Here is a 27,744-nt window from a genome sequence, read left to right as displayed (position 1 = left end):
AGCCTGTCCAGGTCTCTGATGGCAGCACAGCTTCCAGTGTCACCACTCCTCCCAGCTTGGTGTCACCAGCAAACTTGCTGACAGTCACTCTGTTCCCTCATCCAAATCATTGGTGAATATATTGAATAATACCGGCCCCAGCACTGACCCTTGAACACTGCACTAGACCCAGGCCTCCAACTGGACTCTGCCCCATTGACCACGACTCTCTGGCTTCTTCCCTTCAGCCAGTTCACAGGCCACCTCACCAACCGAATAAATAAACACCATATAAAAAAACCCCAAAACCAACCAATACAAATGAACAAATCCCCATCCAAAAAAAAAAAAAAAAAAACCACCAACCAAAAAGAACAAACCACCAAAGCAAACACCAACCAACCCAAAAAAACCCAAACTAAACAAACAAATAAATAATACCCTGAAAAAAACCAAACCCAACCAACCAGAACCAAAACAAATCAACCACCTCCCAAAAGAAAACAAAACAGAAGCAAAAAGGAAAAGAAAACATCCAAACAACCATCAACCAACCAATAAAACCCCCCAAAACACAGAGCCAACCAACCAAAACGGGCTGGAAATGGAGCTTTGTGCAAAGTTCCCGTCTCCAACTGTTGTTTCTGTAAAAACAAAACCAAACCAACCAAACACCACAAAACGCACCCCAAAAGCAAACCAACAAACCCCTCTGTCCAAAGGGAGTTTCCCTATCCCCGGGTTCCATCCCTTGTCTGTCCCCCCGCATCGGTGCCTGCACAAACTGATTTTTAATCCATATTGCAGAACACCATTTCAATTAATAAATCAACTTCTGTGTCATCAAGAGTCTGTTCTGCTACTGGCTCATTCAGCCCCACCAGAAACTCATCCCCGTTCTGACACAAATCTTCCCCGTTTGGAGCCGCCAAAGCCGCTGAGAGAGACCGGGATGACGGGGCAGCCGGCGCCTCCTCAAAATCACACCCTGTTGCCTCATATCTTGTCAGTTTTATTCCCAAATGGCCCCAAATTCCGCTGCCTGCGTCCCCTCGAGATGGGGACGGGCCCTTCGCGGGGTATCTGAGGAAAACTGGCACTTTCGTGGCTTATTGCACCATCTCCTCATCCATTCTACCCCAAGCAGCTCCCGTGCTTGTGGCAAACACAACCGCACGCAAATAAGTTGATATAAGTAGATAAAACGCTACTTTTAAGATGTTTTTCCAGTGGAAAGAGCCCCCAAAGGCTTCAGGCCATGGGCCAAACTCCAGCGATGCCACCACTTCAAACAGCAACGTCCACCACCCTCATCCCTCCCCAGACCCTCCTGACGGAAAAGGGAGGGCACAAATATTTAAGTCTTCCTCACTAAATTCATTTTCCTATGCTTCTTAAGTTCTAAAGACGCATTTTAGGCCTTACTCACGTCCTAGGCCTCTCTCGGGCCTTCACACCCCGACAGCTCCGCTCGGAAAGGACCAGGGAGGCAACGCGGCGTGGTGGAGTTATACGGTTTTATTTTCTAATAGGTACAATACTAAAATAAACACAAATTAAAAAAAAGTTTTATTAAAACAAAACTGTACAAAAAAGCAGTTATACTACATTTTTAATTACAGAACAGTCTACTGTCCAAAAGGCACTAATCCAGAATAGGAGATACAATGATACAGGACTCATTTTAACTATTTTAATCAATACAATAGAGCACTTGTTTCTCTGTCCATTCACATATAGAAACAAGGACTTTTGCTACAGTCATTACACATTGTTATAAATATGAGCCCTACATGTAAAGATGCAGTATCGCTCTCCCCGGGCCAGAATTCAAACAGCGTTAGAATTTAAATGGAAAAAAGGAATAAATAAGAATGGAAGGACACGAGGGAAGAGGCTGGCGGTTGGCGCTTCGGCAGCAGGAGGAAGATGCGGCCGATGGACACGCTCACCCGCAATTTGGAGATGGGGACACCGAGGAGCGATTCGCCCCAAGGAAAGAACGTCCGCCACCTCGCACCCAACGCTTTGCGTTGTTTGGCCACCACGTCCCCGTGTATCTCGCTCTCTGCCGACCCCCCTCTGTCCCTGGGTCATTCTCTGATCTATAATGAGTAATTAACGCTTCCCCAGTGGGGAAAACTCTCCTCTCAGCAAGTGATGGAGCAGACCCGCTTGGTGTCTTGCAGAGAAACGCGCTGATTTGGAGAACGTTTTAGAATATTGTCTGAAAAATCAGTATCTTTGCTGCAAGCCAGAAGATGGAGCCCACCAAGCACGGCTGCAACAAGTGTTCTTACGAGGCACCGAGCGGTCACGAAGCCACCGGAGATGCGCGGGGCGCCTGGGGTGGGAGGACGTGCCCGAGGTGGCACAGGGGACGTGACAACCTTGGACACGGCCAACACGCCTTCCCCAAGCCAAAACCCACCTTGGTGGTGCAGCCATGGGGAACGCGGCTCCCTCCATCCTCCGTGGCGGTGCTACCCGAGATTCGCCCCGTCGCTCACCGTGACGCTGCCCCAGGGGCTTTTTTCCCATGAGCAGCTTCCCAACGCAAAGATCTGATCAACCTCTACATTCATTCCTGTTTTCCCCCTGAAATTCCAGGCCGAGGAGCGGCAGTAACAATCCTACAGACCATGGATGGTGCAGACGAGGTGCTCGGGGAACCCCCGCGTGAAGAGCGATCAACCCGTTTGTGAGTGTTTGATGTGGCTACAAGGAGCAACGACACGATGCGCCAATAGAAAATTATCATATAGTCGTTAAGCTGAACGAACAGCCCTTGTTAATGAAGGTGGAGACCTGGTTTGATGAGCACGTGTTCCCCGGCGCTTTGGGGGTGGAAGGGGTTTGATGGGAGAGAGATACTGCACCTTGGAACAGTGTCATACACAGAAGACAAAGACAGGCAGCTGGATGTTAACAAAAATAAGTAACAAAGAAATATGATTAAACAAAATCTCTTCTCACATCATCCTATACTACATCCTCCTTCTGCTTAGCAGAAAATTGTACGTACACAAAAATACAAATACACAATTTTGTAGAACAGTCTGATTTTAATATATTTATATATATTTATATTTATATGAGTGGCAGGTTAGTTCATTATATAGAGCTTTTTGCACTTTTGGCTCATACGCAACAAGGCTTTATAAATTCAGCTTTAGCTTTCATTCAGGTTTTATAGCTTCTTGAAACATTTGTTTTCACATTTAAAGCAGCATCCAATTTGCAAGAGGAGTTGGTGGTGGCTACAGCAAGGATGGGGTCCAGAGGCGATCTGGGGGAGGAGAAGAGGAGAATCTACATTCCAGTGTGTGTGTGTGTGTGTGTGTGTGCGCGAGTGCTCGCGGCGACGAGAGGAGCGGACGGCGAACGGACGACCCTGGAAACCGCGACGGGCTCCTGAGGTAGGTGAGACACCTACAGCAGATGAGACACGGGTGTCACCTCCGTGGGGACACGCGGAAGGACAGACAGAGCCGCGAGATGCTGAGAGAGGAGCAGCGGACGGGGAAGGACCCGCCGGGGGTTCGGTGACCGGCGGGACGGGTGACAAAGCGACCACGGGTGACTGTCGCCCACCCCCCGTCCCCAAGGGGAGGCGACAGCGGAACAAAATCAAGACGCACAAAGCTTGGAAATGAAAACCGCGACTGCCCCGCGCTTCGCTAGGAGCTTTTTGGGGGGGTTTGCTTCGTTTTTGTGCCTCTGGCACCGTTCCGCTGTCTGAGGTTTGCAACACTCACCACTACATGAATCCTTCCTTCCACTTACAGCCACTGTTACTGACAATCACTTCGTTTCGGAAAGAAAATCAAAAATCACTGTTAAAAAAGGCATCTCTAGAGCAGGACGACGGCACAACGAACAGTCCGTATGTGTTACAGGCTCCATAAAGACCTGATTTGCATTAGTACCCCAGCAATACGTTCCCATTCGATCATGGCTTAAATCAACACCCATCAGCGTCCCACAAGCTCATCTGCTGCTCTCTCAGACGTCCTCACAGCTTTTCCTGCCAACAGTCATTTCCTCGGCTTTCCCAACTCAGACGCTATTAAGTTGTCAGAGTGAAAACATTTTGCTATTAATGAAAAATAAACCATCTACATATGGATTGCTTTCATTTTCTGAATCTTTAAGTGGTACTAATACATCTTAATAGTGTTCCGTTACTTCCTTTTACTACGGTCAGAAGAAATCCTCATTCAACGTAATTTTTTAAACTAGCATCGATACATATTTGTTTTAAACCACATAAAATTCTCACGTACGTTTACAAAATTATAACCACCCGCCGACAGGTACAATTATTCTGATAGAATGTCAAGCAGGTGCCGCTATTATAAGCCTAGAAATAATTAAGAATAGAGGAAGAAACTGCCTCCGCGATTCCAAAAAGGGATGATTAAACGTGTATATTTGCTGTTTCCATCCCGAGTGGCAGCCGTGCCCTTACCCAGATGCACAAAGCTGTTTGTATTTGCAACCTCAGAGGCAGTTTCCTACCCGATTCTGCTCAGAGCTTCCCCCGCTCTTCACCGTTCACCCCAAATGGGAGATGGCAAAGGTTTGGTTGAGAAATGCGGTGGGCTGATGGGATCCCGAGCAGCGAGGTGGGCGGCGGGAGGGAGGAGCGGAGATTTATTATGGTCCAGCCGGGTTCTGCAAAGCTCCGGACTCGGTCGGAGTCGTACATGCTCTGTTCTTAAACATGAGGTCGAATCCTATTCCTCCAGCTCGCTCTGGAGTCTTGTTACTCACTTAGGCACTTCTTAAATTGACTCAAAGAAAAGAATAATAATAATAATAATAATACATATATATAAAATTAAAAAAGTACTGCACATATTTCACACGTCCCAGGCTTTCAGCAGCCTTGGGAAGATCATAAAGACCAAGAGGGAGACAAGCCAAGGCGATTTGTCACAAAAACAGCGCTCCCCGTGGGCACAGCTGACTTTTATTTGTCCCCTTTTGATAGAGCCGCTGTTGAACTAAATCCCGATTAAACCTGTTATTCCTGGATCATCTTTTAAGGTACAAGCCCATCTGTGGTTCTGTGGCACGACGAGATGGCTTTGCCTATGGGATCTGCCATCCAGAGTGACACGGTGCTCTCCCAGTTTGAACCAGTAGCGCACGGGGTTTGTACCGGGGTGAGAAGCGCGGCCCGTAACCCTCCAGAACAACCCCGGCAGCAAATTAAGGAGTTGACAAGATGCGGAAAGACGCTCCTAACGCTACGGCCAGAGCCAAAGGGGCTTTTTGGTTTTGAGTTTGTGTTGCGACGGGTGATGAAATGGAAAATCTGTCCCTCCCAAAAGAACAAACGGGGCCCCGACCCAACTGAAAACAAGTCGCGAGGTTCAATCCGGCACTTGTCTCACCGTGACGCTTAAATTGACGCAGACGCCAAAAGAGAAAATTCAGTAGATATTATGGAAAGATGGGAAGCCCAAAATCCAAACTCTGCTTTCATTCTGATTTGTCACTTGGAAAAGTAACTCGGAGCTTTTCAATGATCTTCAAATCTAAAACAACTTGAAAAAAATAACGAAAGCAAGCTTTTCTGGCTGATCTCGAGCCCTGGGTGAACGAGGTCGGGGGTCGGATGAGATGAGCTTTAAAAGGTCCCAAACTGTTCTATAAGGGACATGGGGAACGTCCTTCGGAAAAGCTGCATAAATCCAAGTTTCTTGTCCCAAAAACTAAGAAAGCAGACAGCAGCACACTACCTAAAAAACCAACGCATCGATGGAGACGGCTTCCAACAGCGAGTGCTGCAAGACAAAATAAGATTCAAGAAAAATACCCCCCTGCCTTGTTCCTGCCTGTTAACCGCGGTCCAACACCTTGGAACTACCTGATTTCACACCGGAGGGTGTGAGTAAAGAACCTGCTGTAAATTGGCTGAATTATGAGCTAATTGTGGGAGACGACAACGTTCTTCGTATTTACATGACACCGTGGACAATGTGTATTTGGGCTTCAAGTAAGCAGCTGATACAGCACCATCTAAGAGGCATAAAGGAAAAGTGAACGGCTCTGGATTTGGATTAAAGGAATTAAAAACCAACTAAGCACAAATACGCTGCTTGGAGGTGTGAAGGGAATAAAGTGCCTGTACAAGAAAAAGACAATAAGGAGAAAAACGAGGGAAGAAAAGCCAAATGGCACAAGTCACTGAAAGGGCATGGAGAGCAACGAGTGAGTCTTAGCAGGAGCGGGAGAGGCGAAAATCAAAGGAACGAAGGAGGAAAGATAAACCTGAGCGTTATAATTGTGTGCAAGAAACCTCCAATTAGTCTGTTTAGAAGCACTGCTGCTTCGGAGATGTATCTGTGTTTCCTAGAACGCTGCTGAGTATCCGCAGAACCCAGTACCAGTCTTCCCAGTTCAAAAGGCAGCCCAAGTATTAATCAAAAAACTAAGATTATACTTCAAAGCTACTATTTCCCTGATTTGCTAATCTAAGCGTCAAAACTGAAATGAGGGGAGGGAGAAGCTGCTAACGAACCACAGTGGAAAAACGCAAGGTCTTTCGGCTGGCAGAAGATTTCCTAAGGCTGAACCAAATCCAAGCTTCAGCATCACACGGGATTGCTTTTTCTTAGGCTGGAAATAAAATATAGTCCTTATTTAGAGACTGTAAGAACAACAGGTGCAGGTCAGAGCACTTTGGAACGAGAAAGCAGGATTAGCAGGGGGTGAAGGAGCTTGGAGGAAAGAGAAATTGCCCCGATGAGAAGAACTGAAGTTTGGGAAAAGAACAAATTGGGTGCCGAGAAGAACCCAGTTGAGAGGAAAGCGAAAGGCTCAGCACAAAACTCGCCTGGAATTCCTTCAAGGAAATGAAGGCTCAAAGTGGATATAAGAGGAGACATAAATGGAAGCAAAGGGACTTCTGCTGCCTGTGATATTTTTTGAAGCGCTCTGGCAATTGATGAAAGTGTTGAAAAGAAACCCAAGCAAACAAAGCCCAAACCAGTTGCTTGAGGCAACGGCCACGACTCATCAAATTCTACTCACAGCGAATCAGTTTTGTGTTGAGTGTTCTTGGGTGGCGGTAAAAAACACCACAAGGTACCCTGAACAACAGGAATTCATGTGCCTGAACGTCTAATGGAATGAAAAGCAACAAAGAATTCTGAATTAGAAATTCAGACTGACCCGGGCTTTTGGTTAGGGATTTTTTGTTGATGCTCATTTTCAAATAAGAAGCAAAAAGAACAGCTGAACGGAATATAAAGCTGTTCCAGAGCTACAACACTGACCGGTATGAAAGTCCGAATCGCTGCGCGAGCAGAACGGACTGAATCTGTGAGATACGGGAGGAAAAATAAGTAATATGGCAGCGCAGAGAAACCACCTGGTATTAAAACTACATTTGTTTGATATGGCAGAAGTATAAAGTGTAAAAAGACATTTATCACACCTAACTGGAACTTCCCGTGGTTCAGAGACATAAGGCACAATATGTTCTCAGATGGAAAGTCAGACTTTCTAAGGAAGTTCTTACTGCAGAGAACCCCTCTCCTACTCAAATCTCTATAAATCATTAAATACTAAGAACAGGTGCTAAGGGTAAAAGCCAAGTCTACCTCTTTGGAATCAGAGTTTTGCAATTAAGGCCAGAAGGGACCAGTCTATCACCTACAATGAGACCCTGAATATTAAGTGGTCTCCCAGTTTCTGATGCAAACTCCCCGTTCTATCTACTTCATCCAACAGGATGAACAGAATCACAGAACCATCCTGCCCTTCCAAATGCAAAAAAAATCAAAATCCCCTAATGGAAAGTGTCTGCCTTTTCCATGTAACTCTTTACAACTTCTACCATTTGTACCCAATGGATTTATAAATATAAATGGAATGATGTATTTTTTTTCTCAACACATTTACAAATACCTTCTTTATGTCCACGGATACTTCATTGACTCTTAACTCCCAGACACCTAATTTTCAAGCCTACGTCACCAAACTGAATTACTGGCAATGAAACTCCAAGACTGTTTTGTTCTTGCTCCGCTACAAATCCCAGCATCAGTGAGTATTGTTGAGATCTTGGGACAAATTCTCCACTGATGTTGACTCTGATAACACTGCAAATGAGGGGATCCATTCCTGCATCTCAATAGCATTTATTTTCTCCAAGCACCTGCAGAAAGAGGATTGCAATTCAAAATTGCTCTAAAAGGAAGGAAGAGTCGCAGAATTAAACCAAAGAGCAGCCATGTGCCAAGATGGAAATGTTAAGTTAAACTGATGGGCAACTACAGAACAACAGCATGTATCAAATTCCAATAAGGATGAAGTTTATAGTGTGATACGGTGTGCCATGAACACACCCTGGCACAAAGAAATGGGCATTTCAGAGCGTTTCATAAACTGCTTCAACTGTCTCCTCAATGAAGCATCCGAGATGTTCATCCTTCTCAAGTAGTAATTCTGTATTTTGCGCAATACACCTGGTGTTCCCCAGCAATACACCGGATTTCCACTCTGCCGTTGTGCATCCAACGTAGCTCCGCCTAAACCCAATCTATCCACCACGCAGAAGGGTGAGATGCTCCTGCTGCTGTTTTCCACTCCAAAATTACATCAAAACCACGGAATAGAAGCACAGCTTGAATGTGGCGAGGGAGACGCTACGGCATTTTGGTCTTGAAAAGATCTACTCACTTGCCATCGTGCATCAACGAAATGGTTTTGTACCCTGGCATAGGAAAACCTGCTCAGTGAACTAGATGTTCTGAGTTCCTGGCTCGGGTTGGTTCCTGAAGGGTATTTTCAGTACTGTCACTACAGTCCTGTCAAAGAGAGATAGCAGCACCTTTATCAGCAGGCGGACTTCAAAAAATATATACATATCCAAAGTCAAATGTGCTTTGAGGAATGGAATTTATGCTTAATATTCTTAATGGACTATACCAGGTGAGAAATATTAATTAATAATTTGCTTTCATTATCTCTTTGCCCTCCTCGAGCGATTTGACAGCTAAACTTTGTAAGTGAAACATATTTTTAAATCCCAAATGATGTAAAATATATCTCAGAAGGCTGAGGTCAACCTCATAATTAGAGAGGTGGGTTATTTAAGCTACAGACGCCAACTTGCCGTAACATGGAAGACTTTGATTAGTTAAGGAGAAGGGATGGGGAGGGGAGGAAGCTGAACTGAGGTGACAGTGACAGCAGCAAGTTAATGTCTTAAAATGTACATTTCAGAGAAGAAATTGCTACAGTGAGTGTAGTGCCACCGGTGGAAGAACTCAAGTACCCGAGACCCACAGGTCTGTTCTGAACCACAGTGATGCTGGGTAAGATTTACACAAGTATTTCAGTACAAAGAAGCTGAAAATAACCGGAGGATTTAAACAAAAGCCTAAGGAAGTTCCTAACTTCTTTCACAAATCTGCTGTTAGGAACCTGGTAAGTTTTCTAAATTTGATTTAAGAGTCTCCATATGCATCTTTGCATGCAAAAAAACTCTGGAAACCTGTTTGATGATTAATTACAGCAGGAGAACAGCACTAGGGAAAAATATCACCGAGAATCTTAAGGGCAAAAATGCTCCAGACTTGGTCAACAGGCAGCACCTCTCACAAAAACACAGAATAAAAAGGCACATAAGGCCCTATGACAGATGCTTTTTCAGAATCTGGCAACATATCAGAGAAAGATGACGATGTTATTTCAGGTCACCACCACATATCCCTCTCCTGTGGTACCATCCAACCATTCCATTGTGTGCTATTTTGAGATATTTGTAAGAAAAAGGTGGACTAGCTTGTAACCCTATGCCACGCTAACAGCAGCAGGAGACAGCGCACGCTCGAGGACCATACGGTTATATGTTATACTTGGCAACAACCGCTGGTAAGGCTTTCAGACCGAGCTACGATGAAGGACAACTTGGAATGGCGCAGAAGAGCCCAATGACATTCCCTGCCTCGGGAACGGGGGGACACCAGTGCCACTGGCCCCTCTACCTGTGCGATGGGTAAAAACCCACAGGATGAGCGATTTGGCAGAGTCCTGGACCACGGCGCATCCTCCTCAACACTGCAAATCTAAGATAAACCACGGAGAGCTAAACCAGAACCCGGGGTAACCTGTAATCACGCTGTCACACAGACCTAAGTGTCTGTTTTATTTCTAAAACCCACTGAGAAGCAACACACACGTGAGCGGGGTGGGGGGAAACAAAAGGAAGAGAATCAGCTTTGCATAGAAAACTAAACTCGGTTTCAGTCCCTGCTGTTGTAAGCTAGCATTAGGAACAGGTCATTATTTAAGTATCCGAAGTAGCTGTGTTCCAAGTGTCACTAATAACACTGGTATTAAAGAGAATTAGGGGGCGGAAGATCTTCTGTTTTCAATCACAGAAAAGACAGAAATCCTTTTAATTACGACCACGCCAATCCACATCTTTCTAAAGCAGCTAATTACATGTCAGGAGGACACCCAGTCATTCTGAAGAGCTGCCATCACTTTTAGTGCCGTACTCTTACCCATTCATCGCACCCATCCCAATGACCCCGGCCGCGGTTTGAAAGGATTCGGCAGAAGCGCGCTGGGTGTTTTGATCAGAATGCACCCGCTCCCACTTAACGGCGCAGGGAATAAATGGCAGAGCGAGGCTCCTGCCAAGGCAGCTGAACGCGCCACGACGCGCTGAACATACCGAAATATCAAAGGCCCGTCACCCAGTTCACCCCAGTTCAACCGTTTCAGTTCAACTCCTGCTTAAGCTGTTGGCCAGAGCGCCCCAAAGCTTTCTGGAAAGACTGGGGAAAAGCACAGCACCAAATCAAACCCATTCGTCAAGTTTTCTTCAACAGGCCTGATTAAAATAGGCATTTTGAAATATGTTTTGTGAATTTTTTCCCCCACAGTCAATACGGAAAATCCTTTATCTCCGTGACATACGCTGCCAATACTATGGCCTGGCTACTGCACCGATAAGCACGTCACAGAGCGTGTTTCAGTATCTTGAAAGAGCAAAGCGTAATTGTTTACTTCTTCCAGCAAGCTCAAGCTCAAGTATGATCCGGATTTTCACAAAGGGAGTGAGACAGTCTTGGTTTTGTTTTAAACAAGACCAGTCTTCTTTCAGTGAATTTTCCTTTCAGCTGAGTTCAACCGCACCTTCCTGAAGTTGGCTGCACATTTTTCATACCCCGTTTGCTCCGGAGCTGATAACGGCAGCATTGGTGTGCAGAACAGGCCCAGGTTTAGACTTATTGCTGTGGCAGCCGAGGTTGGTGATGAATTTTGTGTGTCCCGTAAGTAGAGAGGGGTGACGGACAGAGCAGGTGACCAAAACTGACCAGCTAAGCATCCATCCCATCCACGTCTTACACCGTGTAAAAGTGGGAGATGATGAGGGTCTCGCACTCTTTGACCAAGTGAAGAAGCTCCTGCCTGTTCTGCCTTTGATCCTCGGCCTGGTTCCAGACCGTGCATCCCTGAATCCAGTTCTGGTTTGCTGCTGAGTCAACCCAGCGCAGTGCAGTGCCTAGATGGGCCAACACGCTCTGTATGTAATGATTATGGGGTTTTTGTGCCAGATTTTGCAGCTGGGACGCGGCAACTCTGGCTGTACATACAGACTGGGGAACGAGATGCCGGAGAGCAGCTCCATGGAGAGGGATCTGGGGGTTCTGGTTGACAGTTCACGGCATTCAGCATCCTCACGCCAAAATGCTTCAGAGAACCAAAGCATCGAGGACACCCTGGAATATGTGGTCACTGGGTTTCACAGCATCCCAGAATGTCAGGGGTTGGAAGGGACCTGGAAAGCTCATCCAGTGCAATCCCCCCATGGAGCAGGAACACCCAGATGAGGTTACACAGGAAGGTGTCCAGGCGGGTTGGAATGTCTGCACAGAAGGAAACTCCACAACCTCCCTGGGCAGCCTGGGCCAGGCTCTGACACCCTCACCCCAACAAGTTGCTTCTCATATTCAAGTGGAACCTCCTGTGTTCCAGTTTGCACCCATTGCCCCTTGTCCTGTCACTGGTTGTCACCAGAAGAGCCTGGCTCCATCCTCCTGACACTCACCCTTTCCATATTGATCCCCAGGAATGAGTCCCCCCTCAGTCTCCTCTTGTCCAGCTCCAGAGCCCCAGCTCCCTCAGCCTTTCCTCACACGGGAGATGCTCCACTCCCTTCAGCATCTTGGTGGCTGCGCTGGACTCTCTGCAGCAGTTCCCTGTCCTGCTGGAACTGAGGGGCCACAGCTGGACACAATATTCCAGGTGTGGTCTCCCCAGGGCAGAGCAGAGGGGCAGGAGAACCTCTCTGACCTACTGACCACCCCCTTCTAACCCACCCCAGGTACCATTGGCTTTCTTGGGTTTGTTCAGCCTGGAGAAGAGGAGACAGGGCTGAGCTCTTCTCTCTGGTGATCAACGACAGAACCCAAGGGAATGGCAGAAGATGTGCCAGGGAGGGTCAGTTGGACATGAGGAAAAGGTTCTTCCCCCAGAGGTGCTGGACACTGAACAGGCTCCTCAGGGAGGTGTCACGGCCCCAACCTGACAGTGTTCAAGAAGAGACTGGACAACGTCCTCAGACACACGGGGTGACCTGTGGGGTGTCCTGTGCAGGGACAGGAGTTGGAATCAATGATCCTGGTGGGTCCTTCAAGCTCATGACATTCTATGATTCTGTGATCATGGATGTGAAAACAAGCATGAGCAAAAAACTCTAGGTTATTTTTAAGTGACAAAACCCAAGTCCAAGGTTAGCGATGCTTGAATTTTTCTCCCCACATCTCTGTTTCCCTGGTGCTGCCGAGATCACTTCCATTTGTTTGGTTTCGTTTATATTTGGTGAGTAAATACCAACATCAAGATGCTGCCGCTTTACTGACAGCCCTCAAAACTGACCGGGTCCGCTTTTCTAGTTCTAACACATTTCTCACAAAGGAGAATAATAATTTTTCTGTATCGTATACTCTCATTTATAGCTGCCACCTCCAGAATGCCTCATTTTTCATTAACGTGCAACATCTTTAGTCGGACAGCTTAAACCCCATAAATTAGACAACAGTAAGAGAGGCTAAAATGAAGGTTTTAGGGCTTTTCAGCTTGCCAAATGCCTGTTGGCCAACAATTGATTCAATATCCTGAGTAAACATCCCAGCTGCAAAAAAAAGCCCAAAGGGGAATGTTTTCTTTTGAAATGTCCCTGCAACTCTTCTTGGGATCTGCAATGTTCTTTTGGTCGGGCCATCAACCTTCCCTTCCAAGAAATCACAGTGAAAACACCCGAATCCACAAAACTCCATTAAATTAGCCGGGATCTCCATACAACCCCGACTATGGCTACTAACAGACACGCACACAATCTTCGGCTGTCTAATCAAAACGAACATATCAGGTCACAGATACAGAACACAGTTTTCAAGACCAACAAAGATTCCTGCCAAGCGATAAAAGCTACACCAAACTCAAGATTATTGCCTACAAGCTTAAGACTTTGATCAAAAGAATATTATCAAGTTAAATGACTTCAAAGAGTGCAAGAGCTACTTGGGTGGGAAGCCTTGTCTAAAATAAAAGCCAAGTTTATTTTGACAAAAATACCCCTAGAATTTGCTGGTAATTATTCCAATGAGGTTGAAAGTGGCTGACGGACACTGGGGAATGAGGCAGCGCAGTGATGGAGCTGGGGTGGGAGGAGGAACATCAACCTCCTGGTAAGAAAATTATCTAAAATAAGCAGAATTCCAGGGATAAACAGGGGAAAATATCTTGTAATAAACACCCACAGCTCTCAGTACTATGGGCAAAATCCTGCACTGAATCCTAGTCATTCAGAGAGGTGTGAATGCAGCTTTGCATCCCAGTTAAAATTCCACACATCCTGCACTAAGTGCTTTAGGGGCAGCGGTTTTGAGTTTGGAAAACCCTTCTACTAATTCTGCTGGTTTTATCTATACGAAAACCGAAATGCTGAATGAAAAGCAGTTACAACCAGCACACGTCTTGGTGACTCAGCTGCTCTGCTGCTTCTATTTTACTTCTTTGCGAGCAGCATCTCATTGGGAAGGAAAATGTTTATACCACACAGGGGAACTCAAAATGTTGGTGAAATCACCTCCATGCTCTTAAAGGCAGAAATGAATACGGAGGAGCGTTACCTGACCCCATCCAGTCCGTTTTGACAAATACCATTGCGATTTCTCTTCAAAATAACATCCAAATCAGACCTAACGGAAAGTATTGTATTGTTTTTTCCTAGCACTGGCCACAGGAAAACACTTTAGGAAAGCAAAGGAGGATCCAAGCAAGTATAACGCGACTTTTTTCCCAGTCATACCCTTGCAGGTTCTGAGAATCACCAATTAATGCTGTACTGAACCACACATTTCCAGTTTATCATAGTAGTCACTACTATTTTTCCTCTAATACACTCACCTACATGAAATTTTACGCCTGCACGCAAAGCAGCAAGACAATAAATCCTCACAAATGAAGGCGAAAACTGTTCTAACAGCGCAAACGTTACGAAACACAGAAAACTTACCAGTGTGGTGTCAGGCAAGGAAACAGAGTAATTCCAATATCCCTGAAAGAACTGTGTAAACAGAACAAATAACTAATGGAATTTATTACTTATGGCTTGATTGGAGCCTGGAGCCAGACCCTGCAAATAAAGCTCCCCTCTGCTAAGAGAATAGGAAAGATAATTGTTTATGAATAGGAAAAAACCAACCCAAAAGACAATTTCTTTAAACAAGTCAACATGTATAGACCACAACCAACATCTCGACCTGAGCAGGTTTGTACAGAATAATTTATGTCAGAAGAGACCTCTGGAGGTCTCCAATCCAACCTCCCACCTCGTCCAGTTGAGTTCAGCGTATCCCCAGGGATGGGGTTGCCACTGCCTTCCTGCTCGCTGTCCTACCACTGAGTATGAAAATCTTTCTCTTTATGTTCATCTGTGATTTTCTTTAATGCAACTTGAGCCCGCTGCCCCCCACCATGTTGCTACGCACCTCCGAGAAGAGCCCAGCTCCATATTCTCTAAATCCGCGCATTAAGAGAGATGAAAATCAGAACAGAAGCTGCCTCCAGCGCCAGTCGGAACTATCCCAGCTCTCGCAAACTCTCGCGACGCCACGTGTGCTCCAACCCTCTGGTCCCAGCGGCCCCCAGGACCCAACGCTTCACACTGTACCCCAGACGCGGTCCCAAAAGTGATCAACAGAGGGGACTAATTGCTCTCCTTGATGTGCTGAAGGCTCTTCTTTAATTGCTGCAAGGGCGCGCTGCTGACCAACCTGTTCGCATCCAACAACGGGATTGGACTGTAACAATAAGGATGTTTTTAGAGTATTATAGAGTATCAAGAAGATGTTGCCGCAAGAGTAGGGCATCAACAGATATCACGTCTGCTCATTGCTACATTGACTTATTTCCATCAGTTCCTAACGCTTCTGCAAACGTCTGGGATCTCATACTTCAGGAAACAGGTGGGGGAATGAGAAAGAAAAGATTGAATCCAAAAACAAACCCCAAAACATAAGTGGAGGTAGAAATTGTTGTTTTAAGAAGACGGTAAGAGACGACAACTCAAGTATAAGGATTTCATGAGCGACAAAATAACAGCCAGAACTCTACAAAGTTAAAAGCAATCTGTGCCCGTCACAGAAGAGGAGCACCTTAAATAATTTCTTCTCTGTTCACAGAACAAAAAGGTGGATCTAGTCAGCCACCAGACCCACTTCAAGGGAACCCACATGAGAACAAACTGCGGTAATTCCAAACTGGCTACGACAAATTGCAAAGTGAACTGCAACGCTACAAAAATGAGGCTTAATCTTCAAGAAAATCCAGAGGCAGAAAGACAAAGGCGACTTCAATATTGCAGAAAAAGCCCCTAGAACAAAGCCTAAAGTCCACAACACGCTCTCCACCAATTCTTGCACTTACTCCAGATCACATACACTTCTCCTGATATCACCACACCAGCCTCTGCTCCTTTTTAGTTAATTCAAACCAAAAAGTATTAGCCAACTGCAAACTGTTCATGATGAACTTTGAGAATAAAGGAAATAAGACTGCGTGAGCATCCTAACAGCTGAACTCTTAACTCTCTTCCTCGTACCTCTCGACGGTCAAAGAAAATAGACAGGGGCAACCCAAAAACTGGCACCACGGAACTAAGCGTCTGATTCCCCAGTTATTTGTTATTTTCTCTGGTGAGATGATGATGTGGGAAAGCAGAAAACTGGTATTTACCAGGAAGCTACAGACAAGGAGGATCTGCCCATCTCCAGTTGTTTGCGAGGGGTTTGAACTGTTTAACCTTCAGCTGGGATACTGATGCAGGATGAGACCGGCAGCTACCTGAATGAAGATCAGATTACTCTACATTAGATGGTACAGACACACAATTTTAATGGTGTTACTTTGATCCTGCATCGCATGAACCTATAATCAGGATACAGAAGTTCCAGTACTATTTGTATTCTTCCATATTGCTTTATAAAGGCGATGCTCGAAACAATGACTTTTTTAAAGACGGTATAGTAAGCAATATTTCTTCTAAAATTGCAGCTGTCCAACCGTTTGAGTCTGTTCTTTTTAAAATGAAACAGCCAGAACAAATGGTGGTGGCAATCCCAACGCAAAGAGGCCATCGATTATTAAAATCTCCTTACTATAAATCGTGGATGTTGCTTGTCAGCTTGGTGTGTGACTGCGGAATGAATAAGTAGGTAAAACTCCACTAAGGCTATAGTTTGCTCGATCATTCTGCTGTGCAAAAATAGAAATAAAAGCTCTCCCCGTCCTTTCGGTCCTTAGTACCAAAACATTCATACACACATGAAGACAAAATCTGCAATGGTGGCTGATCCAATTCCTTTCTTTCCTGAGTCTGCCCTGATGCTACTTGTGAATTTGCCTACTCCAGCAACGCAATAAAACTGAAACAAGACGGCTTCATTCTGCTTTGGTGATGTATATCCGAGGAAAGCACATAAATCTCCCAATGAAATCCATAAATGAAAGAGGAGGCCAAGCCTTACCTCTCTGTTTTCAAAGTTACAGAGATGCCAACTTGGTGCCCTCCGAAAGCGCAAAATCTCTGCACTCACCTAAGCAATTTGCACAAGATGAGCAGAGGTGAAGATGATCTGGTTAAGCCTGCGCCCCGAAGGGGTTTAGGCTGGCTAGCAACCTGCTGAGGAGCCACATTTTGGGAGTTCACAACGCTAGGTGACAGCGAAGCGTGAGGAAGGGACGAGAACAAGACAAGTAACTTTGCTTCGTTCCCTCCACCTTAAAAGTGGAGGGGAGGAAAGGAAACCCGCCCGTCACACTAAGCCGTTTTCCTCTTTTGGAGCTATAAACTAGGAAGATCAAAATGGAATGTTGTGGCAACACTATGCAAATTTTCATGTAGCTATATATGAAAAGATTTACATAGGTTTTTAATGTTTATTTTTGAACGGAGCACAGTCCTGCCCGTCTCTATCGCTTCCCATGCTGCTTCCATCGAAATGTTTCCTCTTACCGGCAGCAACATATCATTTTATCAGGATGCCAGGAGATCATTTCCACACAATGCCAGCAGATGTAATTTTCTTAGATGCACACACAGTTCATCATTTAGATACGAGATGACAAGGTGATCGCAGGGTGACTCTGTAATGCAACTTCGCTGTTTGGTATTTTGAATTCTCAAATGATAAAAAAAAGACTTATCAAATATAAATATCTTTACGAAAAAAGTAACAAAAGTGCTACATATGATCAAGGAAAACAATTCCATTAGTTTCTGCTACTTAAAGTAGGTTCGCTTTACAAATATTACCACATCCATTATCAGTATGGCTTCCAATTATTAATTAAATTGCTCGTAGCAGTATAGCTTTCTCACATCTTAACGAGGACAGAGTAAAGAGAACACAAACCATTCACATCCCGTTTCTCAGGTAAGAGATCCTCCTGCCTTTGAACAAAGAAAAAAGTCCATATATAGGGGAGTATTTATGCTATGATGGTGATCTAGCACAGGTCAGACGCAAAAGTTCTCCGAGAACGGTTCAGGCTAGTCAGGACGTAAGCGTTAGTTACACAGACGTGTAAAAATCCACTCACCCGTTCCGCGACCTCAACAACCCTCCTGGAAAACACCGCTTGGAAAAGTGGCAAAGTGGAGGGGGGAGCAGGGCGGGGACGGAAAAGGCAAGAGGAAGAACTGAAAAGGTGACATTGTGAATGACAGATGGCTAAGAGTCTAGACCTCTTCTGAGCAGGCTCTGCCAGCCGTGCCGGATCACCAGCACCGGCTCTGAGAAGCGGACTGTTGTCCATTAGACATTCGGCTCATTTGTCACACGATCCCAGGCTGGGTTTCAATCCCGGTCCCAGAGGCAGAAGGCGGTTACTTATCCACTAAGCCACGCAGAGGATGTCTGTGGTGAATATGTGACCAACTATGTGAGCGTGTTTCCAATGGGCATTCCCAGCACAGCACCCAAAGGTAGATCAAGTCACTGTACGAGCAGTGAGGCACAGCTTATTGCAGCTGGAAATCACTTATTCCCATGCTGAAGTGGGGTTTCTAGTGTTCTTTTTACTCTCTGTTGGTACTCCTGACCTGGTGTCCATCGACCCTGTGCCACTACCTCAGCTTGCATCCTTTCAGTCTCAGAGAAGGAAAAGCGTACAGACTAATCTTGTTTTTCTTTTAAACACAATCTCTAAGGGTATCCAAGATTTTAAGTATAGCCTAAGACTTGTAATTAAGGACTGTCTAAAATACCTGGAAGCACTTTGAATGCTAAGACAGAGCAGCAAGATTTTTCTAGCCACTGGGGCTGGGAGAGGGAGGTTGGTTGGTTGGTTGATTGATTATTGATTGGGAATTAATACTGAGAGAGTATATGCAAAGGCTGAGGGCACCATGCCATCTTCACAGAACAAGACCCTAACAGCTAACTGACGTACAAGAAACTGCAAAGTTATACTGTAAGAACACATATTAAGGACCGAGGAAAGTCTGCTAAGGTGCTACGTCTAAAACTAAGTTACTTCTCGCTTCGACCCTCCCCTTTCTTTGTATCAGTCGTCGTCTAGAGCCTCTGTCTTGATCTCGTTGGCTCCTTGCCGGGCCAGTGCCAGGATGGTGTGGTTTACCGCTGCCATTTCCACGGCTAGCGAAATGGGGTCTTGGTGGTCACTATGGCTAGTGCTGTCATCCTGTGCACGCAAAAGGAGAAGAGAGAAGCATCGTTACTCCGGGAGCAGCAAACCGGCCGATAAAACTACTGCGTGAAGTAATGGACAAGGGATGGCAAACGGCACACTCGTTATGGGGGGAGAAGGTGAAACATCGAGAGGAATTAACAAAATGGATACAGGAGTGATTTCCCTCACTGTGCAGACAAAGGGAAACGGGCCAAGGAGCGGCGTCCCAAATTTTCAAGAGGGATTTGAGCGGGGAGGGGATATTCTGAGGAAAATATTGAATTATAAAGGTGGGTGGGGAAACCAACCTAAGATAGGAATTATTACACACCGCACGGATTCATGCTATGCTTAGGTTTTGAATATACAGTTCTCATCCTATTTAAAGAGGACACAATAGAAATGGCAGAGAGAACGGCCCAGGGGAAGAGGCGTGGGGTGGATTCCTTAGGACGGGAGGCCAAACAGACTCAGGTTTTTTGGTTTGGAAAAGAAATGGCTGATGGTTGATATGCTAAATGTTTATCACAAATAATTAGTAAATACAGAACAACTGTTTGTGACTTTTCATGATGGAATAAGCAAGGGAATGACAATATATTCCAAAGCAGCAATGGGAAGTACAAATGGCTTTAAAAGGTGGGGGTTGGACAAGTGCAGGGAAAATTAGTCCACTAGAAACTATCAAAACTGAAAGGAGATACATTGCCTGCCTCAGGAAGCCTCTCAAAACTACTGATTTCCAGAGGCTACTCCAAAAAAAAAAGAATATATAGGGAAAAAGATGCTGAAAAACTCCTCGACTGCTCAGAACAACGTGCAATGATTTCAGGGGACTGGAATAACTCAAATATCCAGGTGAAGATATTGCCAGGTTCTCCAGTTCACCGAATTATGTGCCATATATTTATATATATATATATATGTATTCTTTTTAATCTATATATTTTATATATCTATATTTCTTCGTCTATTTAATAAAGAGCAAAGTCTGTCAGCTGTAAGAGGAGCACTGTGGTGATGGCTTGGGAAGCAATACAGAGCAACTGCTGCTACAGGACTGCAGCAAACTTGTACAGGTGCGGAACGGCCGCACAACAGCACATCTAAAAGTCTGACAATTCTAACATAAATTCTATAGCAAGCTGCGCATCCTTCTCAGCCGACATCAGAAACAGGGTTTTGAATGACAGGAAGGAGAACCAGCAATATCTAATCTCTAATCCCATCTGTTAAATTAATTCTTCTGGGACACTGGATAAAATCAGTGTTTCCCCCTCTTTAAAAGGGGGACTGATTGTTAACAAATCACAACCTCACCTCTTTTTTAATTTACAGAAAGGAAATGATAAACATTTATCCATCTTCCAACAGCCTTTAAGCGATGAACTTGTGAAATTTAAAACGTGTATTATGTGTTTTTAAATTAAAATGACAGGTGGCAAATGCTGAGAGGGACAGAAAAGCCAAGATTGGGTAAAATTCGGAGGTTATTTAAAGGAATATGTTAATTTACAACAAATGCATGGGAAATAGTGTTATGTGCACACATTCTAAGGTCCTCTCAGTATTCTTTACCATCTACAAAGTCCTGACTTGTGGAGGTTTAGTCACTTCATTAGTATTTGGATGAGGTTTGATTTTTAACTTTACTAAGAGGAGTCACTGCAGAAAACAGAATCTATGGTTTTAATGGCTAAGGGATGTTAAATGGTCATCAGGAGCGTTTGCCATTTCATATGCTTCACTGTAATTAAACTTCACAGAGATTACTGAGAAACGTAACTCGTAAGGACTCTAAACAAAGATCTTTAAATTTTAATAACCAATTTATTTCACTTCTCAAAGTATTTTGGGTAACAAACAGAAGAAAAACATAGTGTGGGAGTCTATGTAACACCTCAGGCTTCAGGTCTTGTGTCTGACTGACAATTAATCTGTGCTCGGCAGCAATTCTGAAATAGTTTATATTGATCAGAGAGCAAAGCTGGTTGCACCAAATCTGCTGGCGATGACCTGTAAAAAGGGATTTAATGGCCATCGGAAGCAGAGGGGCTGGGGATGCCCCTGCCAGACCAACGGGGCCAGCGCCAAGTGTGCCAGGGACTCATTCCAGGCCACTCTGATGCCTTTAATAGAGGGAGACCTACCGACTTCTCCCAAACGAGGTAATTAAAAGCCATGTGGCCACCCTGTTGGGTGCAGCACTGAACACGGCTCCTGTCAAAACCCAGAATTAATGAGTGAACCGCTAAGCTCACCCACAGCCCTGGGGGGGTTTGGCCAACACTGACACCTGAAGGAAAATTGGGAAGGGGGTGCAATACCTGTCAGGAAGGTGTGTGAAGGAAGGGTCACCAACTTTAGGGTAGGTGAGGGCTCAGAGTGCGGGAAGGGGTATTCTTTTGCTAGAGAATTTAAAAAAGAAGTCGCTGTCAAGGGTTAAAAATAACCAAGAAAAATAAGAGAATAGGCAAGAGTTAAAATGCAAAAAGAAAAATAATAATAATAATAAAAAAGACAGATAATAGGTAAGCAATCCAAATAGTGGCACATTGTAGCAGAACAATAGGGAACAGGTACGGGGCCAAATAAACGTCAAACTTTGGTGAATCAGTTTAATTCCCCCCACCCGTCACCCTTTGTCTGTCAGTGTCTCAGGGACGGATCCTGAGCTGCTCCCATAAGGTGCTGCCGCAGACAAACCGGGCGCTCAGCACCTTGCAGGAGGGCGCTCGGGATCGCGCTGGGCAAGGGTGACAAAAGGGATTAGAAAGGGTACAGGGCAGGGGCTTGCGTATATATAAATATATGTATAAATGTATGGGGCGGGGGCTCGCTGCTGCGCTCGCCTGGTGCCAGATCAACAACTCACAGAGGCTGCGGCACGGGCTATAACGGAGGCATTTCTCCCAGAAACAAAGAACAGGTGCGAGAGGAAGGCACAGGTTTGCAGGGAAGCACGTTGGTGCCTGATTTTTAGGAGGAACGGTTAAAATCTGTACGTCCTTCCTCAAGCACCGATAACTAGAACACAGTGCCGGGGTAAGGAGAGCGCAAGTTATTTGTGGTGCGCTGGGCGAGTTAACGCTGTCCTAGCGTTTTTCATACATTGCGTGTGGTGTGAATGGTGTAACTTGCTTGTTTGGAGCAGATCCTCCTGTCTTCTTCTACCTTCTCTGCTTCTCTGCCTCCCTCTGAACATCTTCCCTCCTCCTCCCCATTGCGTACTTGCCAAGTGTCCTGTTGTATGACAATAAATCCATGTGGGTGAATACTGGTTGCTAAAGACATTCAAACAGGGGAGCTGTGCTCTTCCACTTTCCCCATTACAATTACACAAGAGCAAAATTAAAACGAGAGAGATCTGATCTGCGAGAGGCCTCTTCAGGCGTGAACTCCCCCTTTTTGGGCTCACCTGCTCCGAGTAGTCATTGCCATCCACGTCGTCACTGTTGGAATGACCTCCCGGACTCTGTACATCTATTCCATGGCTCTCCAGGATTGCTGCTTCTTCGAAAAAAGCAAATGGATCCCTAATTTATCTGATGCATTAGAGTCATTAAAAGCAACTACTTTTTTTTTTTTTTCCAAGAAATTAGAATAACTGAAAGAACAGAGTTAGTTCTCAGCCTTTTCTTCTTCACTCTCCAGTACTGGGGAAGGTAACACAGGTACAGGTGCTGGTTTGTCTGAAATCACACAGAATCACACACAGAATTGACTGGGTTGGAAAAGACCTGAGATCATCAAGTCCAACCCTTGGTCCAACTCCAGCCCATTGACTAGATCATGGCACTAAGTGCCATGTCCAATCTCAGCTGAAAAACCTCCAGGGCCAGTGAGTCCAGCACCTCCCTGGGCAGCCATTCCAATGCCTGACCACTCTCTCTGCAAAGAATTGCTTTCTAATAGCCAGCCTCAATTTCCCCTGGCAGAGTTGAAGCCCATGGCCCCTTGTCCTATTGCTGATGCCTGGGAGAAGAGCCCAATCCCCACCTGGCTAGAACTGCCCTTCAGGTAGTTCTAGAGAGTGCTGAGCTCAGCTCTAAGCCTCCTCTTCTCCAGACTAAACAAGCCCAGCTCCCTCAGCCTCTCCCCATAGGGCTTGTGTTCAAGTCCCTTCCCCAGTCTTGTTGCTCTTCTCTGGACCCACTCCAGCACTTCAATCTCTTTCCTGAGCTGAGGGGCCCAGAACTGAACACAACACTCCAGGTGTGGCCTCCCCAATGCAGAGCACAGGGGAAGGATCACTGCCCTTGTCCTGCTGACCACGCTGGTTTGGATACAGGACAGGACACCATTGGCCTTCTTGGCCACCTGGGCACACTGTTGGCTCCTGTTGAGCTTCCTGTCCATTAGTCCCCCCAGGTCCCTTTCTGCCTGACTGCTCTGCAGCCACTCTGTGCCCAGCCTGGAGCGCTGCAGGGGGTTGTTGTGGCCCAAGGGCAGCACCCGGCACTTGGCCTTGTTGAACTTCATCCCATTGGAATCAGCCCATTGTTCCAGATTTTTCCAGTTTACTCCATCCTTCCCTGCCAACTAACGGATTTATTTGCGAGTGAGAATCCTTATTTTCCAGCCAGTCCTATTAGAAATTAGTGTAATTTCTACTAGAAATTTGCTTAATTTCTAAGGCACTGGAGTGGCAAAGGCAACGCCTAGAGATCCTGCTACACAGTTTGGACTTGAGGGTGGGGGGGAGCGTCTGAAAATAGATGGAGAAATGTCTTAAAGCACTTAAGGGATGTACAAATACACATATGTTGATCTTCCAGGAGGATCCATGCAGCTAAAGCTCCCTTTGGTTCTTAATCTGCAGCTGTAAATCCACCCACCTCGGACCAACTTTGCTTTGTTCCCTTCGACAGGTAGGTTTCATTTTTAGAAAAAATAAATTCAGGTTAAATCTCAAGTAACACATTAAATGATCTAAAAAGACATTTTTCTCATTCACAAATACAGTGAAAAGCAGCAGGTAGCAAAAGGGCATTTGACGTTTGCAAGAATAGTGGTGAACAAGCAGGCGTGGATCTCTGCTCATCTGTGTATTGCAAATGCAATAGTACCTAAAAGTAAGTAAATTTTGCAAGGACTGCAGAGGTTTGTTGAGTCCTGGCCACTAATGTGTGTTTTTTCACATTAAAACGTCTTCTGCTTATTCTCATTAGAAGGTCTACAAGTTTAGAGTCGCTTCTAAATTTCTTATGACGACCTACTCAAAGAACCCACAGGACTAACTCTGAAGTGGTTTCATTTTATCCTGATCACCAAGAAAAATGATTATTTTGTTCCAACTGTGAGAGTTGGTCTGAAGATGAAGCAGTATTTGCCTGACCATTGCCATCAAGAACTGAGAGAACTGAGGCCCTGACAGAAAGAACACATGGACAGTGACTTGGAGAGTGTCCCGAGGAGCAGCACTGTGCTGCACTGGTTTCTCCGGTACGGGGGGGCTGCTGCTCACAATGGCTGCTGTGTGGACTTCACCTGCTGCTTCAGCCAAACCAGCCCCCACCTCCTGAAAGGGATTGTTATGAGGGTCTCTGCGACCCAGGGACAACAGCTGCCGTCCAGATGTGTTCTCACCTGCAGCCTCAGTTACACGTGTCCCTCACCTGCTCCCCCAAACAATGGCCAATGACAAGGAGCATGCCCAGAAGCTCGCCAAGGGTCCTGAGGTCACCCAATGGACCAGAGAAAGACCCCTGAATGCTGGACACGTAAGCGCTGGCAAAAGAAAGCGTGAATCTTTCGAGCCTGCACAGTATGAGCCTGAGTATCGATATCAAGGCGGAGACTGGCCTAAAACAATGGGAGCAAGGGGCGGGGGTGAAGAAGCATAAAAGGTGACTCCAGAATGGACACCATTGAAGATCTTCCCACCAGAGGATCCCGAACCACGACGGAGGACCGGCAGAACTCCACGGGACCGGAGACCAGAGGGAGCTTCTGGAACTGGACTGGTGATAAACGCAACCTCATTTCTCATCTTTACTTTTACTGTTCCCCGTTTCTTTTCCCTTTTCTCTTTCTTACTCTCTCTCTCTATCGTGTGCCACTTTACGGGCAAATTAATAAAGTAACACTGCTTGATTGAATTATAACCCCTTGGCATTTTGGTTGCCTTAATTTTGCGCTCTGAGATCAAGTTTAAAAGAACCATCATGAGTCCATTACCGAATGGACCGTGACACCAACCACCTGTCGCTGTGCAACCCTTGGAAAGCAATAAGGGGCGCAGGTGTAACCAGAACAAACACTTGGTTTGCAGGACCTTTGCACGCTAAGGTTGTGAAGCTGCAATCAGCTCCATTTCCCTCATTCCCAATGCAGATATTTCGAGGTTTTATTGTAGTTTTACTTTGGACACCCAAGGAGCCCAAGCATGATGTTCCTTCCACCAGCAGAATTCGCACTTTGGCTTTTAAGACTGATCTTCCAGTAAAACTGTGACTGCACCATTTTTCCCGTATTGACGATGGGATTCTATACATTAAATCCCTACTCATATTTTAGAAATAAAACCTGTAACAGCAAGAGACTCATTTCAATAATTCCTCCACATTTCTACCGAGAATGTCAAAACCTCTAGTGTTTTCATTAATATAATCTTACATCATTTCCATCTCCCCCGAGCAAGCCTATGTACTAAACCCTGAAAGCAGGCGCTCTGATACATTACCGATATTGGCTCGCCTCTTGATTTCCTTTCTTCTGTTGGCAAACCAATTGTACACCTTCAGGGAGGTAACACGCTCCAAATCCGATAACTTTTTTCCTATGGAAGTAATGGGGGAAAGAAATAACATACAGCATTGTTACTCACTGGGTTCCAGAGGTGGGTCCTTGGAAAGTTACTGAGAATAGAGTGAGTTTTGTGTGTACTGTGCCCAGATGCGACGGCAATAAATGCCAAATATTGCTCTAAAAAACAAAGTGGCCTTTCTTCTTTAAAAAAAACATAAAAATCTGAAATAGAGGAATTTCTTTGCAGCTTCAATCAAGGGAATGCAGAGGTATGGGAGACCAGAGGGCTGCTTTGCTGGTTCAACACAAAACCTCAAGTTCAATTCGCAGTCCTGCCGCAAATCGCGTCCCCCTGGGCGAGTCTCTTCCTATGATATAGTTCAATGACTTGTTTTCTTCAGCAGCAAAATGAATGAAGAAATGTCGTGTTTCCCCCCTCAAATTTGCTTTTCCTACCAGGACATTTGGGATCTTTTGGGACACGGGGGTGGATGTTGGAAACCAGATCTCTGGAGTTCTACACTTAAAGTGGCAATAAAAACTAATGCCAACAACAACCGGCAAGCTACAGGAAACAATTATTTCTGATCACTATAAAAGAGGGAAGGCTGGAGAGTTTCAGCATTGCAAGGACATCGTGGAAACCTCTTCACTTGGCCTTGACTCTATATCATATACAATATTCAACGTGGCTGCACCGGCAGTCGTTTGCAGGCTGCATGGGGGTGAGACTCCCCTGCTTCAGACTGTTTCTCAGACTTCATTTATTCAGCATACAAAACATTCACATAATTGAATGCAAGCTTAAATAAGCAAGGAGAGAGAAGCGAAAAGGAAAAATCTGGAAATATATATGATAGCTACGCTGTTTCCTAACGCTTTACATCAGTGCCACTTGCAGTGTTTTACCAACCTGAGACAGCGTTTAAGCCACTTGTTCCAAAGGGCTAAACCAACCAGAAGGAATAAAATCCTGAACCTTTTTGGTGCATCTTTCTGCTTCCACAATGAAAAGAGGCAACACCAGAAATTTGGAGCAGATATTAGGAACAAGTATTTTACCATGAGACATCACAGGACAAGGGCCCAGGGGTGGGAAAACCTTTGCTTTTGAGGATATTCAAAACTGAATGATACAAAACCCCAAGCAACCATATTCAGCTGGTTCTGCGAGACCAGATGTTCTCCAAAGTCACTTCCAGCCTAAATTGTTCAGATTCTGTGTTGTCCTGTAACTGTTCCAGTGTTTGGGACTTGTGCCTTAGCTTTGCTTTGCAATCATTTTCAGTCTGGTTATGTAGTTTGGACCTATTTAGATTTTACCAGTTCTGAAAACTATGCAAATGTTTGGTTAGCAAAACTAAGCAGAGGCAGGTGCATCCACTAATAGTACATTGAATATTCATGCACCTCTACAAGCAAAACTTCTCCAGGAACAGGGAAAATGCAACTTGTTGACCCAAATACAAGGTCCTCCATTAACACCCAGATTCCAGTAGGAGATCCACTGTCTAGAAGTGGTAAAGAAAACCAGCAGACAGGAAACTTGTGCTTCTTATTCTTCCAAGTATATTCTCCAGCAAGCCTCAGTCTGTGAACCTAAAATTTCTGATTTGTAAAAAGAAACCTGCAAAATCCACTTTTGTGGAGTGCAATAAAATTCTCAGGTCACTACTGAGTGTGAGGACTTTGAAATAATGTAATGTAAAGGATGAAAATCTTTCAGACATATTTATTTTCTCAGCTACACCATTTACAAAGCCGTATAAATGAAAAGTTGAG

At 45.2% G+C, this 27,744-nt stretch overlaps 1 protein-coding gene across 33 annotated transcripts in view; it reads right to left on the bottom strand.

The window, feature by feature from the left end:
* Window positions 1–1,482: 1,482 nt before the first annotated feature.
* Window positions 1,483–27,744, bottom strand: part of HMBOX1 (homeobox containing 1) — a 136,406-nt gene continuing 110,144 nt past the window's right edge. For 8 of the 33 annotated variants that reach the window (XM_065055586.1, XM_065055574.1, XM_065055573.1 and 5 more), the window contains 4 exons: window positions 25,898–25,993; window positions 22,631–22,725; window positions 22,324–22,455; window positions 1,483–19,224 (listed from right to left, as the gene is read on the bottom strand). In XM_065055586.1, the coding sequence (XP_064911658.1) occupies window positions 19,087–19,224; window positions 22,324–22,455; window positions 22,631–22,725; window positions 25,898–25,993 (461 nt within the window). In that variant the 3' untranslated portion in view covers window positions 1,483–19,086. Of the gene's footprint in view, window positions 19,225–21,539; window positions 21,621–22,323; window positions 22,456–22,630; window positions 22,726–25,897; window positions 25,994–27,744 lie in introns of all 33 variants that reach the window. The other 25 variants (XM_065055581.1, XM_065055580.1, XM_065055582.1 and 22 more) reach the window with 17 other exon arrangements.

This window comes from Columba livia, chromosome 3 (genome assembly GCF_036013475.1).
Source record: "Columba livia isolate bColLiv1 breed racing homer chromosome 3, bColLiv1.pat.W.v2, whole genome shotgun sequence".
In the NCBI taxonomy this organism is placed as follows: Eukaryota; Metazoa; Chordata; class Aves; order Columbiformes; family Columbidae; genus Columba; species Columba livia.
This window is presented reverse-complemented; position numbering and strand designations above follow the sequence as displayed.